Source organism: Lepisma saccharinum, chromosome 11, assembly GCF_977018435.1.
Source record: "Lepisma saccharinum chromosome 11, izLepSacc3.1, whole genome shotgun sequence".
Classification (NCBI taxonomy): Eukaryota; Metazoa; Arthropoda; class Insecta; order Zygentoma; family Lepismatidae; genus Lepisma; species Lepisma saccharinum.
Window position 1 is genome coordinate 33,882,621 of NC_139239.1, and position 13,556 is coordinate 33,896,176.

At 36.1% G+C, this 13,556-nt stretch overlaps 1 protein-coding gene across 5 annotated transcripts in view; it reads right to left on the reverse strand.

Moving 5' to 3' along the window:
• The window catches only part of LOC145994707 (cytosolic carboxypeptidase 1-like), a 259,414-nt gene that overhangs the window by 125,020 nt on the left and 120,838 nt on the right, over positions 1-13,556 (reverse strand). For all 5 annotated transcript variants that reach the window (XM_083130889.1, XM_083130886.1, XM_083130888.1 and 2 more), the window contains exons 8-10: positions 10,606-10,749; positions 7,628-7,846; positions 3,547-4,297 (exon numbers count right to left, since the gene is read on the reverse strand). In XM_083130889.1, coding sequence (XP_082987015.1) covers positions 3,547-4,297; positions 7,628-7,846; positions 10,606-10,749 — 1,114 coding nt within the window. The remainder of the gene's footprint in view (positions 1-3,546; positions 4,298-7,627; positions 7,847-10,605; positions 10,750-13,556) is intronic.

Consider the following 13,556-nt stretch of genomic DNA (forward strand, 5'->3'; position numbering starts at 1 on the left):
ATCTGCCCCTCCTTCCTAAACAGGGGTGCCCATCACTCAAGACCACCCCTAAAATCGTTCATCATAATCGAGAATATATCTTGTCTTGTAATGCAGCTATAGTATATAAACTTCACATTCACCTTATTCAAGTGCCAAACACGCATCCTAGTAACATATATATCATTGCGATCGAAGCGAGCAAGAAAATCTTTAAATCCATTCCTTTGAAGGCATTCAAGAATATTAATTTAATGGGATGTCAATACTTTTTAAGATCCCGAGATATTTACTATTTAGTCTTTTCCAGCTTCCCCTTTGGCACATTCGGGGTTGAAAACGTGTGGATATCATATCGCTAAATGCAGTCTCCAAAATTTAATTTTCGAACTCTCTCTCCACTACAGAAATCTCTTGACAATCTGAGATTTCACCAAAGTTTCCATGCCAATTTTAGACTTACTGTTGATACTGAAGAGTGGATTATGCCTCCTCCAAAAAATTAATTCTCAGTCTCCACACCAGAATTTCCGCAATAGTCTTGTCTAATAATTGTATAATTGCCCTCAATTTAAGGCTCAATCCCCCTCTAACTAAAATACCGGCAATAATCTTAGACCTAGAGTTGGATACTGTTCCCCGTAAAGTTTAATTCACAATCCCCACAGAACCCCCGTGTTAATTAAGGCCTAATATGTAAGAGTTGGATATTTATCTCCCCCCCCTCTTCGATAATACCCTTAAACACTTTCTTTTCTTCATCTAATGGATAATATATGGTGCATTTAAGATGTAAAATTTTTACATATATTTTGGAAAAAGATATAAATTTTGAATTTTATATTATTTGAAGGGACCCCCCCCCCCAAAAAAAATCTCGATAGCGCAACCTGCGCATAATCCCCCCTGTTGGCACACCTCCTGACCAAATAAACATAGGATACATATGTTACAAATTGTCAGAAGTAACATACATGAAGCACGTTAAAATTTGGACAATAACTATGTTAAAGCAAATATGATACTATGATGTAAAAATAACATTAAAAACAAAATTGTTGATGCGCAACAAAGAAAATAATAATAAAAGCAATTTATGAGTGATCAGAGAGAAAAAATGTTTTGTCAAAACCTGTTTCATCTCTCTATTTGTAGATTAAGTTGATTTTTTTGTAGAGTTGAGCATTCTTGTAATTCAAACGTCCTCAATGCAATAATGGCATTCAGATGGCCGAGTTTTTTCATGACGTCCGCTAGATTTGTAGAAATTGTGACAAAACCCGAACTGTTCCAAACTCCCTTCTCGTGAACAAACAAGGACAACAATAATTTGCCACTGGAAGAGTATCCAGTTAATCATTTTACAGAGTTGTAGTAACTTTTTATAATTAATGCCTTGTGTATGATTTCGTTTTTGTTTTTAATTCAGTTAGGGTAGGTGTTGGTTTGCTGTCTTTTCTGTAAAGTTCAATTAACTAAAAGCTTTCGTCTTCAGCCTGTCGATCATACAACATTCTCAACCCTACGCTCGCAACATTCGCTTTCTTGTCCTGCCTCTGCGTGCACCTGGTCTTGGGGCTGTTGGAACAGGTGGATGCGAGCTGTTCCCTCGGAAGCTATTTCGCAGCATTTAGCCAAGGCATTTAGCAGACGATTAACTGTAGAAGATTTTTCCAGTTCGTTATGAATGTCAGATGCAATTTTGCAATGAGATTAGGAAACTATAGACTTACTACACTCAAAACTATCACTACGATGCAATTAAACTTTAGCACATAGCAAAAACTCGAAGGAAAACGAATTCGCTGTCTCTCGTAGGGAACAGCTATAGAGTTCAGTTTCCATGGTGGGGGAGGTGGGAAGTGGGACCATGAGGATCGTTTACCTTCGCGGGTGGTCGGAAATACTCGGCGTCAGGCACTAGAGGGTGGAACAACGAGGGTAGGTGAAGTAAACAAACGTCTAGTCACGGTGAAAGTTTTCTTCAGCGTGTTGATTTTGGGAGAAAGAAGTGTTCTTATTATGTTAATATAGGTAATTAAAATAGCTTCAATGGGCGATAAGTAGGAGGGAACAGCCTGTTCCCTCTGTTCCATTGAGGGACCGCCACTGGTGGTGTTCGATTTCTGTGGGCGCAGGGCAAATCTGCTGAGCATGTGCACAATGAAATGTTACCTGTTTACGGTAACAAATGTACATCCAGGAAAGCCGTTTACAACTGGGTGGAACATTTCAATCGTGGTCGAACCAACATCAGTGATACCGTTCGTCCAGGTCATCCTACAGAATTTCGCAGTGACGCTACCACGAGGAAAGTGGAAGACATGATCCAGGCCAATCGATGTGTGACTATTGACGAGGTGGTATTACAGTTGAATTGCTCACAGGAATAGCGTACAGCATTGTGCATAACAACCTGAAGTTTCACAAAGTGTGTGCACGATGGGTTCCTCGTAAGCTCACTGACCAACACAAAGACACCAGAATGGGCCTGTCATTACAGCATCTCATGAGGTATGCCAGAGAGGGTTGTGAGTTCCTTAACCGCATCGTCACTGGTGACGAAATCATTATTCATTAGTTTGAACTGGAAAGGAAACGTGCCAGTATGGAATGGAAACATCCCTCAATTACCCAAAAACAAGAACTTCAATGTCACCCAGTCCGCGAGGAAGGTGATGGTCACCGTGTTTTGGGACAGTAAAGGCATCCTACTCGTGGAATTTATGCCCCAGGGTCACACTGTCACTGCAGCCACCACGTATTTGCAGAACCCTGACGAAGTTATGGTCAGCCATTCGCAGGAAACATCTAGTTGCTTTGGGAAATAGAGTTCTTCTGTTGGATGATAACGCTCGTCCACACAGTGACAATACCACAGTGGCTCACATACGGTCCCTAGGTTGGGAACGACTGGAACATCCATCCTACAGTCCACATCTGGCACCATCAGACTTTAATCTCTTCGGCCTACTGAAGAATCACCAGGATATGGAGGAGGTCCATCAGGAGGTTACCAGCTGGCTACGACACCAACCACAAACCTTCTTCGCTGCTGGATTTGAGGGACTAGTGAAATGCTGGGACAAGTGCTTAAATGTTCAAGGATATTACGTTGAAAAATAAACCACGTATCATCAGGTTTTATTTTCAAAGGTTAATGGATTAATATCTCTGTTACTTTTCTTTCTATTCCATTTTGCGACTTATATTGATTTACCCTCATAACAAACACATTTTACGAGTTACACTTCAATTGGAATTCAAGAGAATAAAGTGTGATCAACTTTGTTCAAAATAAGTGAACAAATATTAAATCTAAAAACATTTTTGTAGAGTGCCTCCCACAACAAGCTATTTAAGAAAACAAAATGGAATTTATTTTCATCCCCAAATCCTGGCAAGTTAAAAAAAAATTGACTTTTCGAGACTTTTGGATTATCAAAATTCCCAGACTTTTCCAGGCAGGCACCTCAGAATTTCCAGTTAATGGGAACCCTAGTGTAACAGGCAGGCCACTTAAATACTATTTTCAAAGGTTAATGGATTAATATCTCTGTTACTTACCTGCACACCTTTCTGTCTTTGACATTAAGTGGTTCCACATAATTCACACTCTCTCCACCCATCAAGTCTGGATAAGCTACCTTCACAAATGGTATGACACTGTGCACTTGAGAGGCTACAATAGCGTACGCATCTTTTGCTGAGCAATATTTTGGAACTTTATTGAGAATGTCCAATTTTCGAATTGACCTTTGCTGCTCAAACGAACAGACAGACTGACCTTGTCTAGCAGGCAAATTCTTCATATCTTTCTGCAAGGAAGGTCGCGTGTCTGACCTCATGCATTTATCCCCGTAAAAAATGTCCCCTGGGCTTCTATTTCTCGGGACAAAGAAATCATCACTCGACGAAGATAATCGTCTTTCATTACTTTTCTGTTCAAATGAATTTTCACTCAGAGATGCTACCATCTGAGAAGTATTTAAAATTCGTTTTGTATTGGCTAAACAATCACCGCGAATTGCACTACATGTTCTGCGTCTGTCTCTATGACTTCCTTCATACATGATATTTTTGACTTCTGTATTTTGGTAGCTCATCTCTATTTCCGTGAAAAATTTCCCATATCTTTCCAGGTCTTCAACATTTCTTCTTACAGGAACACAAGGTGCCTCATCATCATTATCTGAATCCTTTTCATCTGAATCTTCATCACCATCTTCCTTGTCCTTGTCATCATCATCGTCGTCATCCTCACTATCATCATCTGAATCACGACAATGTTTTTTGGCTGATGTAATAGTCTTCAAGCCTGCAAGAAGGTAAATGATTTTTAAGCATTCTGTTAGGAAAAGAGAAAAATGAATCTGCATCCAATATTAACTTTCTATGTGGACAAAATTATTATGATACTGAATGGATTATTTTATTGCTATTCAATGAAAAAATCACAGATATTAATTTCCGAGAAATGATCATGAGTTTTCTGTAATTAATGAGCCACAATCCTAAAAAAACAACCTGCAACTTGTCCAAACTAAATCATTTTGTGATTGTCTTTACGATACAGAAAGAAAGGGAATAAATGTGCATGCAATTTTATGTCAAAAATATTGCTTAACATATTGATAGATATTTTAAAAGTTATCAAATTTTTTTTACTTTGAATAAGAATTTGTCTACGTTAAGAATAATCAGATTAGGCCAAGGTTCTCAAATAAACTATAGATATTTTGGTTGTTTTAATAATTGTCTTACATCTCTAGTTTAATTTCAAAACAAGTATATAAATGAGTTGATGAAATAGACATGGCAACAAATGCAATAAACACTACCAACTTTTTCACAACATAAACCTAAGATCTCTGGCTTCGTAACCTGTTACCCTAACAAATTGTACCACAGAGCTTAATTATGTTAGTGTCCATGATTAGAATGACTTACAGCATTTCTCTTCATTTAGTTAATTTTTATGGTTTATTTGACAGTTACAAACTAATTAAATACATTATTTTTATGATTATCTGATTATACTTTCTTATAGGTTTACAAAACATATGAATCTGTATGTGCCCACATATAGTACTTATTAAGGTATGTTCAGGGTGTATCAAAAAGGGCTTTACAACTTATAAAGGGTATAAATATACAAGATATTCCAAATTTATGTCCCACTTTCTGTTTCACTGTGGTGGTCTAGGTAGTTAGGTTGATTTATTTTTGATTGATTGATTTGCTCTATTTTACTTCGCTTTTTGTACCACTTTTGGCTAATTTGCGAAGATAGGGATGAAGGATGATATGATGAAATTGATGAATGGACACTCGCATACATCCATGCCCATGCCGGAATTTGAACCCAGGACCCCTGGCATTGTAGTGCGATGTGCTAACCATTCTACCACAGGGTCCAGCGTAGTTAGGTTGAAAACTCGTTCCACTGCTGAAATGTATCATGTTCCTAGTCATTTTTTAATTGCCTTTTTTATTTTTTTTTGGTGAATGAAAATTGCGTTCAGGCTGTCAGTGACTGATTGTACCCCAATTGCAGCTCGGATGGAGGTGTGGGAGTTCCCAATCATGGTGCAGAGATGGTGGACAAGGGGAAACATGGAACACAAGACTAAGTGATTTTAACTCTGTCTGTTTTCTATTCAGACAAAAATGTTTGTAAAAGTGTAGTTTTTTTGTGTATTTTTACCTAAGTCGAATTCAATTGTGTGTAGCTTCATGTAAAACCTTTGTAAAAATATGATTTTTTTTTTCTGATTGAAGTTTGTTTATGTGGAAATATATCAGCCAAATATAATGGTACTATCAGCTGTGGAACAGCCACAATTAATGATTAATTATGATGTTGCAATCTCGGAAATGGCCAGTCCAATGGTTATGAAATACATATCAAAATGATGGCCGTAGAATAAAAATAAAATTTCCATATTTCATTCTTTCACACTGTACGAATTGAAAACAACAGAGAGAATTGCTTTCTTGGCAACCGATTCTCGTGTAATTCGCATCGTTGCTAAAAACAAGTGAGCTTTGTTGCCAAGCGTCGCTGCTTGCCCTTTAAACTCCGCGTCCAAACAGCTTTGACACGGGAAATAAGCCTAAACAATGTGTTGCGCAAAGGAAAGCATTGTAGAGATGCCGAAATTTTCATTTGTCACTTCTGTGTTTACATTCCTGCCATGAATTATTGCCTGAAATCTCACAGAGCCATGATAATTCTTACGTGCATTCTATCAGGGCAGTCGGCCTCTCACAAGTTCGCGTGTTTGTTCGTACGCACAGTATTGAGTGATGGCGGTTCTGTGTGATTAAACCAAGGTATCAAATGCACGGCGGAGTGTTTGGGGGTTACGTCAGCACAGTGAAAAAGGTATGTAAAGAAAAAGGGAAGAACAAAAATTTGCATCGACCCAATACTTTATTGAGCATGTTTTTGCAAGATATGGTAAGAAGAAAGATACAAAACTTATTTTAATTATCCAGTTCAACAGAATCCATTATGAACAGCATTTTATACTTTTATCTTTCACTCATTATAATTTATTGAAAAATTATTCATTTTTAGTCCTTCTGTCTCTCTTAACGAACCGCCGGCCCCCATGGGGGAGTGGTTAGCACATCGCGCTGGGACACCAGGGGTCCCGGGTTCAAATCCTGGCTTGGGCATGGACGTTTGTGATGTCTATTCATCAATTTCATCATATCATCACTCATCCCCATCTTCGCAAATTAGCCAAAAGTGGGACAAGAAGCGCAGTAAAATAAATCAAATCAAAATAAAATAAAAAAATCAAATCTCTTAATGAACCCACAACTCCTCGCTTATTACAAGAGTTGCAGCTGTGAAACAGACAAAAATATAAAAGCAATTTTTCAGGTGGAATATATAGCAACACGTTAAATGTTGAAACCACCACCACTATTCAACATGATGATTAAGTGAATTTTGCAAGATAAACACAATTTACATGCGTTTTTGCTCGAAATATATTTTAGTTGGCGTTAGGGCTTCAAATGCGCAATTTTTTAAATATGTGATGGTATGCTCATCGGTCCATATGTTCTCTGCGAGTCAATGAATGCCGAGAGATACATGCACATGCTGGAGAATTTCTCTATCCAATCACATCAACCTGGAAGGATACTGACAACCCAACAACATAGACCACCACAGCGAAACAAAAAGTGGTACATACATTTGGATTACTCTGTATATTCAGATCTAACTCAAAGTACCAATATACGCCAGAATATGTCAGTACACTTTGATAAAAAACCAGCTTATGCCTTCAGCCAACATTATGCAGAATAAATGCTATAGGTGATGGTGGGGGGGGGGGACATATTGACAACAATATTTTTCTTTATGTATAATTTATATACTTCTTGATGAATTTCGGGGGGAGGTGCCTTGTCTACCCCCCTCCCACCCCACCCAAGTCAGCGTCTATGTTAAGGAGCCTGGTGAATATTCCTTCAACTTTTTATAAATACATGTAATCATCACTAAATATTTGAAATATTTGCTAATGTATACTGGTTGTTGTAAATAAAAAGGTATAGTGATCTATTCCTATTATGTAATAAATTGATAGTTTCACTGAAACTAAATGCACATGTAAAAACTCACCTTCAAAATCTATTTTCACTCCATTCAGTGTTGGCAGAGGGAAGCAGGCTGGGCTTTGAATGTTATCAACAGGAAGATCTTGCTTCTCCAAGCATAAGGTAATAATTCCACATACTTTGGAGAGCAAAGTATCAAATGTTTTGTCCTCAGGGCAACTACGACTGAACTTATGAAGCAAATTAAGACCATTGTTTGCTTTCAGAGCGTTTCGTCCATTTTCTGAAATAATAATTATATCAGCAAGGATGGGGGATGGGCAGCTAAATACATATGGAAAACAAACAATAAAAAAGTTTTTTACATGCTAGCTGATACCATGTGTTGTAAAAATAAGATTTTACTGTACTCAACACATGCCTTCTCTTCTCTTCTGAATTTTTGGATCAACTTCAATACTTCTTCAGAGATGGGAAAATGAAGGAGATGTAGAAGGATTACAACATAATTAAAATAGTTTAAAATGGGTTTAAAAGTATAGAAAATTATGGTCTTGATCATGTTACAGAAAGCAATCAGACTTTTCTTGCAGCTACCTCTGATGACATGTGGCATGAAACACTACATTTTATTGAATGTAATTTTGAAATATGCACTACGAAAAAATTAAACACTATTGTAGGGTTCCCTAGATAAAAGGAAATTTAAAAAAAAAAAATGTAATTTTCATCATAAGTCCATGTAATGCTGTGATATTCATTGTGTTATCTGCAATATATCTTACCAGTCTCAAATACTTATTCACTTCAGTGTACATAAATATGAAACACAGTGTGGTTGTAACCTACCTTACATTTATTATTAATTAATTAATTAATCAAATAAACTTTATTTAATATGTTAAAACTAATACATTATTTACACTTTGTTTTGTATTCCCTGTCTCATATCCCATTTAGTTTGTGTATCTTACTATCAAACCGTAATATTTAACAATGAAAGTGTAATCATAACCATGAACATACATTTGATTATTAATTAATATAATCTAATTTAAAAGATTTATATATATATAAATTTTTATATATATATATAATTGTCACATAGTTAACTACCACTGTACTTGTACATTTATTATCGAGTCTGCATATTACTATTCACGTTTATTTTACGTATTCTGTGTCATATCTATTATATATCTAATAATTGCAGTTTCTGTACAATTAGTATGCTATCAAAACTCAGCACGTTGTGTTACTAATTCATGTTAAATTACGTGGCTAAGATTTAATTCAGTTCTCGTAACAGTCTTTGTTTGCATGGACATTGAACCTCGCACAGCCACAGTCGCTAGCGTGGAATGCAGTATCAGCTTCATGTCGAAAACCAAGATGACATGGAATGAATCTTATCAGGTGTGTCTCCTCAACACACAACCTGCAACAACGGCGAGATAAATAAGAAACTAAAAACTTCTTACACGAAGAGTTTATTCGGAATAGATACCCACTAAATTATTAAACTAGCTCAGTATTCAGTATGGATATAACTTCTTTTCTCAAGAGCAAATTCTTACCACACACTACAATAAAACTTGACCTGGAAACCAGACAGGTAACTTGCGTCCGTGCAGAGTAATCTAAGCCATCACTCACCGTGATCCACTTAACATCACCCCAATCTAAACCCTCGCCCCTTCATACCCATCCCTCTCAAACCCGTAATTGTTCTGGATACCAGAATGGTTGTCCCTCCTATACATAGCATTCCTTACTAACAACAAGATAACTAAAACTAACCTATAAATGAACTAAAAACTAACTCTAATTAATCTATACTACTAATAAGTTTAATTAATTTCCAATCATACTAATGCTCAGTAAATAAACGAACAATTGCAAAACTTGTTCCGGTCACCAGAACAGGCCAATACAATAATACAAACTCTAAATTATTAAATGCAGCTAAGTATAAGAATCTACATTTATTTTACTTTCTTATTGGATTTGTATTTTATATTTGAAAATTGAAAACAAAGACGAAAAGTTTAAATTCAGGAAACTGAGGTCCTGGTTTATTTTAAGGTACCAGGACATTAAGTGCATACCCTTGAATATATGCGGGTGGAGGCAGGCTTACTTCGATGGTCCCCCCCTTTTTTTTTGTTGTAGGGTTTTCTATATTTCACAAACTGAAATGTTAATTAAGGAGTACAAAATGCTTATATTTGTAATTTTGGGATTAAGTTTCAAGACTATAAGTATATTTAAAATGAGAACTTACAGGATTTCCACACATTTTTTTTTCTAATCAACTATTCCAACTTTAGAGGTATTTTAAAGTAAATGATCAACCTCATATATAAATAAATATCAGAGGCATTGAAATTAAGCATAGACAGGGGTCGAGAAACAAGCATTTTATGTACTGGACATCATGCACTATACATAATAATGACAACATCCTGAGAACAGTCCCAGTGAGTCTAAACATATGCACCCTGCCTTTTAGGCAGTGGTCCTAATGTTCAACAAGTTTGTTCGTTTTTGTTTTTAAGTCCACTTTTTGCACACAAAGGCTAATCGGGACTGGACGTACAGTTCAAAGTGGGATCCAAACCACTATGTGCCTCCACAATATGTTTCTGTATACCCTCTGGAAAGATGCTGGTTGCTGGCAGAATAACTCCTCCACAGCATCATGAACCTCTTAATCGGAAGTGAAACCCCTACTCTTCAAGGCCTTCTTCAACAGACTGAAGACAAGGTAGTCACAGGTGTAAGGCACGTGGTTCATAATCTCTCAACAGAAATTGTGCCGAGTGCCTGCAAGAGTTTTCCTTCACCTCTGTAATTTTTGTTTGTTTATGGCTAACCATTTGTAATCCACAAAGAGTTGAATTAACCCACATTACAGAATTTGAATTCTAATTACTTATATAGTACAATACTTAAAATACAATTAATTATTTACAATAAAATGTTTGGTAGAAGACTTTATAGAAACTAAGTAATAAAAGTTGAACTTAAAGAGCAACTTACTCAGTACACACAGATGTTGAATGGTCGTAAGAATAGCACTGCATAATTTAAGGCGTATCTTTCCTTCATATTTTTCCCAGTGCTCAAGCATCTTTAATAAAGTTGACAAAAGGCCAGTTTTTAAAACACGAGTGCAGCACTGCTCTGAAAATAATGATTTTTCACATATTATCAACAAAATAGACTGCAACACACAATGAGGTTTCTGAATATTTTTCCATAAATGGACAAACAATCAACAATAATACGTACGTTATTTATTACAGTAATATAACCACGTTGACAGCTTGCAAACTGCTGAAAAACATCACATTTATTTGGTAAACAAGCAAACAAAAATCAGATCAATCAATAACAAACTGTAATCAATATAATTTACCACAAATTTTGTACAAGGAGAAATAATAAAATAACAAGAGTAATAAAGTGGTGCTATATCACTTGGATTACAAGTTCAATACTCTTTCTTACTAATCCCCTTTAACATGTGTATTTTATAGAATAGACGTTCATATTTAGTATGTGCGAATTACTCACAAGATTGACAATATAAATTACAATTTTACTTACATTTTTTTGCGACGTTTCGAGAAATAACTTCTCTCTTCTTCAGATTTCGGTGTTATAAGCAATACATAAAGTCATAGCTTCGTCAAAATATTTCTTCCATAGTCAACAAGATCAAGGGTTAGGTGAAATGTGAGTGGGAAAAAAATATAGGAAGATCGATTACACACTGACAATTTACATGCTTTAAAACCATCGTTTGCCTAAGTTAAAACCTATTATACAAACTTATTTGTTCTACTGCATAATTTTTTTTAAAAACTGTAAAATCCTTTAAAATTCTAAAAACCGTTCACTATTTCACAGTCAAGTTGTCTGCAATAAAGTTGTCTGCAAGTTTATACAGGAGGACAAATAAGTTTGTATAATAGGTTTTAACTAAGGCAAACGATGGCTTTAAAGCACGTAAATTGTCAGTGTGTAATCGATCTTCCTATATTTTTCCCCACTCACATTTCACCTAACCCTTGATCCTGTTGACAATGGAAGAAATATTTTGACGAAGCTATGACTTTATGAATTGTTTATAACACCGAAACCTGAAGAAGAGAGAAGTTATCTCTCGAAACATCGTAATTGAAGAAAACGTATCACACTCGCAAAAAAAGTAAGTAAAATTGTAATTTATATTGTTTATAGAATAGGACCCACTGAATAGAATTCATCACAATTCAGCACTGTGTGACCAACTGTAATTCTGTGGAAGGAGTGAGAAACATCAGAAGGGTCGACAATGGTTTATAATGGTAATTAAGAACGGTATGAAATGAACCGCATAAACTAAATTATTTGGTGAATTTTTATTTGCATATAAAATAATGCTGCTCCCCATCTGTGGTACATTATTGTTTTGTTTTGATGTTACATATGACCATATTTTTCAAAGAATGCACATTTGTAGCATGAAGGCATTGAGAATACAGAAGTTATACCAGAGAAGGAACATCATTTTGTATATGCTGGTAAAGTAAATGTCACTTCCAGCACTGTCCCTATACCAACGGTAGACCTGGCTTAATACAACGCACTCTGCGTACTCTCCCCATGCAGTTAGTATTGGGAATGGATCGCGAGGAATACCTTTTGTTGTAAGTGACAGCATTTATCAACAAAAATGGTAATATGTATCTTATACTATTGTAAAGATTAGATTCGGAAGAATACGTAGATAAAATAAAGGTTGCTTACCAGTGATAAGTTTAAGAAGAAATGGAAAAACAAAAGCAGGCCTACTGACTGACCTGAAGGTGTTTTCAGCTTGGCAGCCCATTATTAATTAGAAGAAAGTGTTTTGATTTGAATATTTTTGCATAAAAGAACGTGATAAGTTGGAATAAAAATGACAAAATAATTACGAACAGAGGAAATGGCACACATTGTGTTCAATCATTTTGTCATTGTGATAACCTCGTAAGAAAGGAATAGAGACTATGTTGGTTGTATAAAATATTTAATCTGAAATGGTAATAAAGGAAATAAACATCTCTTCGTACATACACAAAGTTATTATTAAGAAAACTACTGCAAAAATTTCAACAAAGTGCTAGTCACAACATACGCGACATCATCTGAGAAGCACTTTCCTAAAGTGCTCCCCTGTGCTGAGCACCACGCCATCAAGGCATATAGGGGGTGGGGGTGGTGTGGGGGTAACGCCCCACACTTTCTTGATCCGGTCGTGAGTGGGATGATCAGCATCATGCTCCTGACCGCCTTTACCCCCAGGGTGGGCGCTGGGGCCGCTTCCAAACTTAGAAAAGTTCCCGGATTTGAACTGGCTGGGGATCGAACCCGGGACCTTTAGTATGGTAGTCAGACACGTTACCGACTGAGCCACCACGGGCACTTTCCTTCACATCATATTCCTTTCTTTATGCTTGCTTCCACCCTTCCTTCGACCACACCTTCTTATGCATCTAAAACTCTGAAAGTGGTTCTCCTTGTATGCTAACTCTCCCTCCTTCATTGTTTTTGGCTCATCTTTCCAAAACTGCAAATGAAACTTTGTCCTCCCCCCAAAAGTTAACATTTTGTCAAGAGCTTGAATGATTCAGTTTCATAATTGATTAATGCATGACTCAAAGAAAGGTGGCTACATTTTTTTCAATTATGCTAATTATATCTTTGAATTTATTGTATTTTTCTTATTTCATATTATTTTACCGCCTCTTTGAGCTATTTCCAGAAAAATAAGGACAAATGATGATTGCATGAAATTACGATGAGACACCTACAAAGAAATACTCACACCTCTGACATTCATTGGCTAATGATTTCTGCTGTGCAACCATTAATGAAAGTAAACACTTATTCAAACTACATATATCTATGTAAAGCTCATATACGTAAACGTCTATGTAGCTAAAACAAATCAATAAATACCT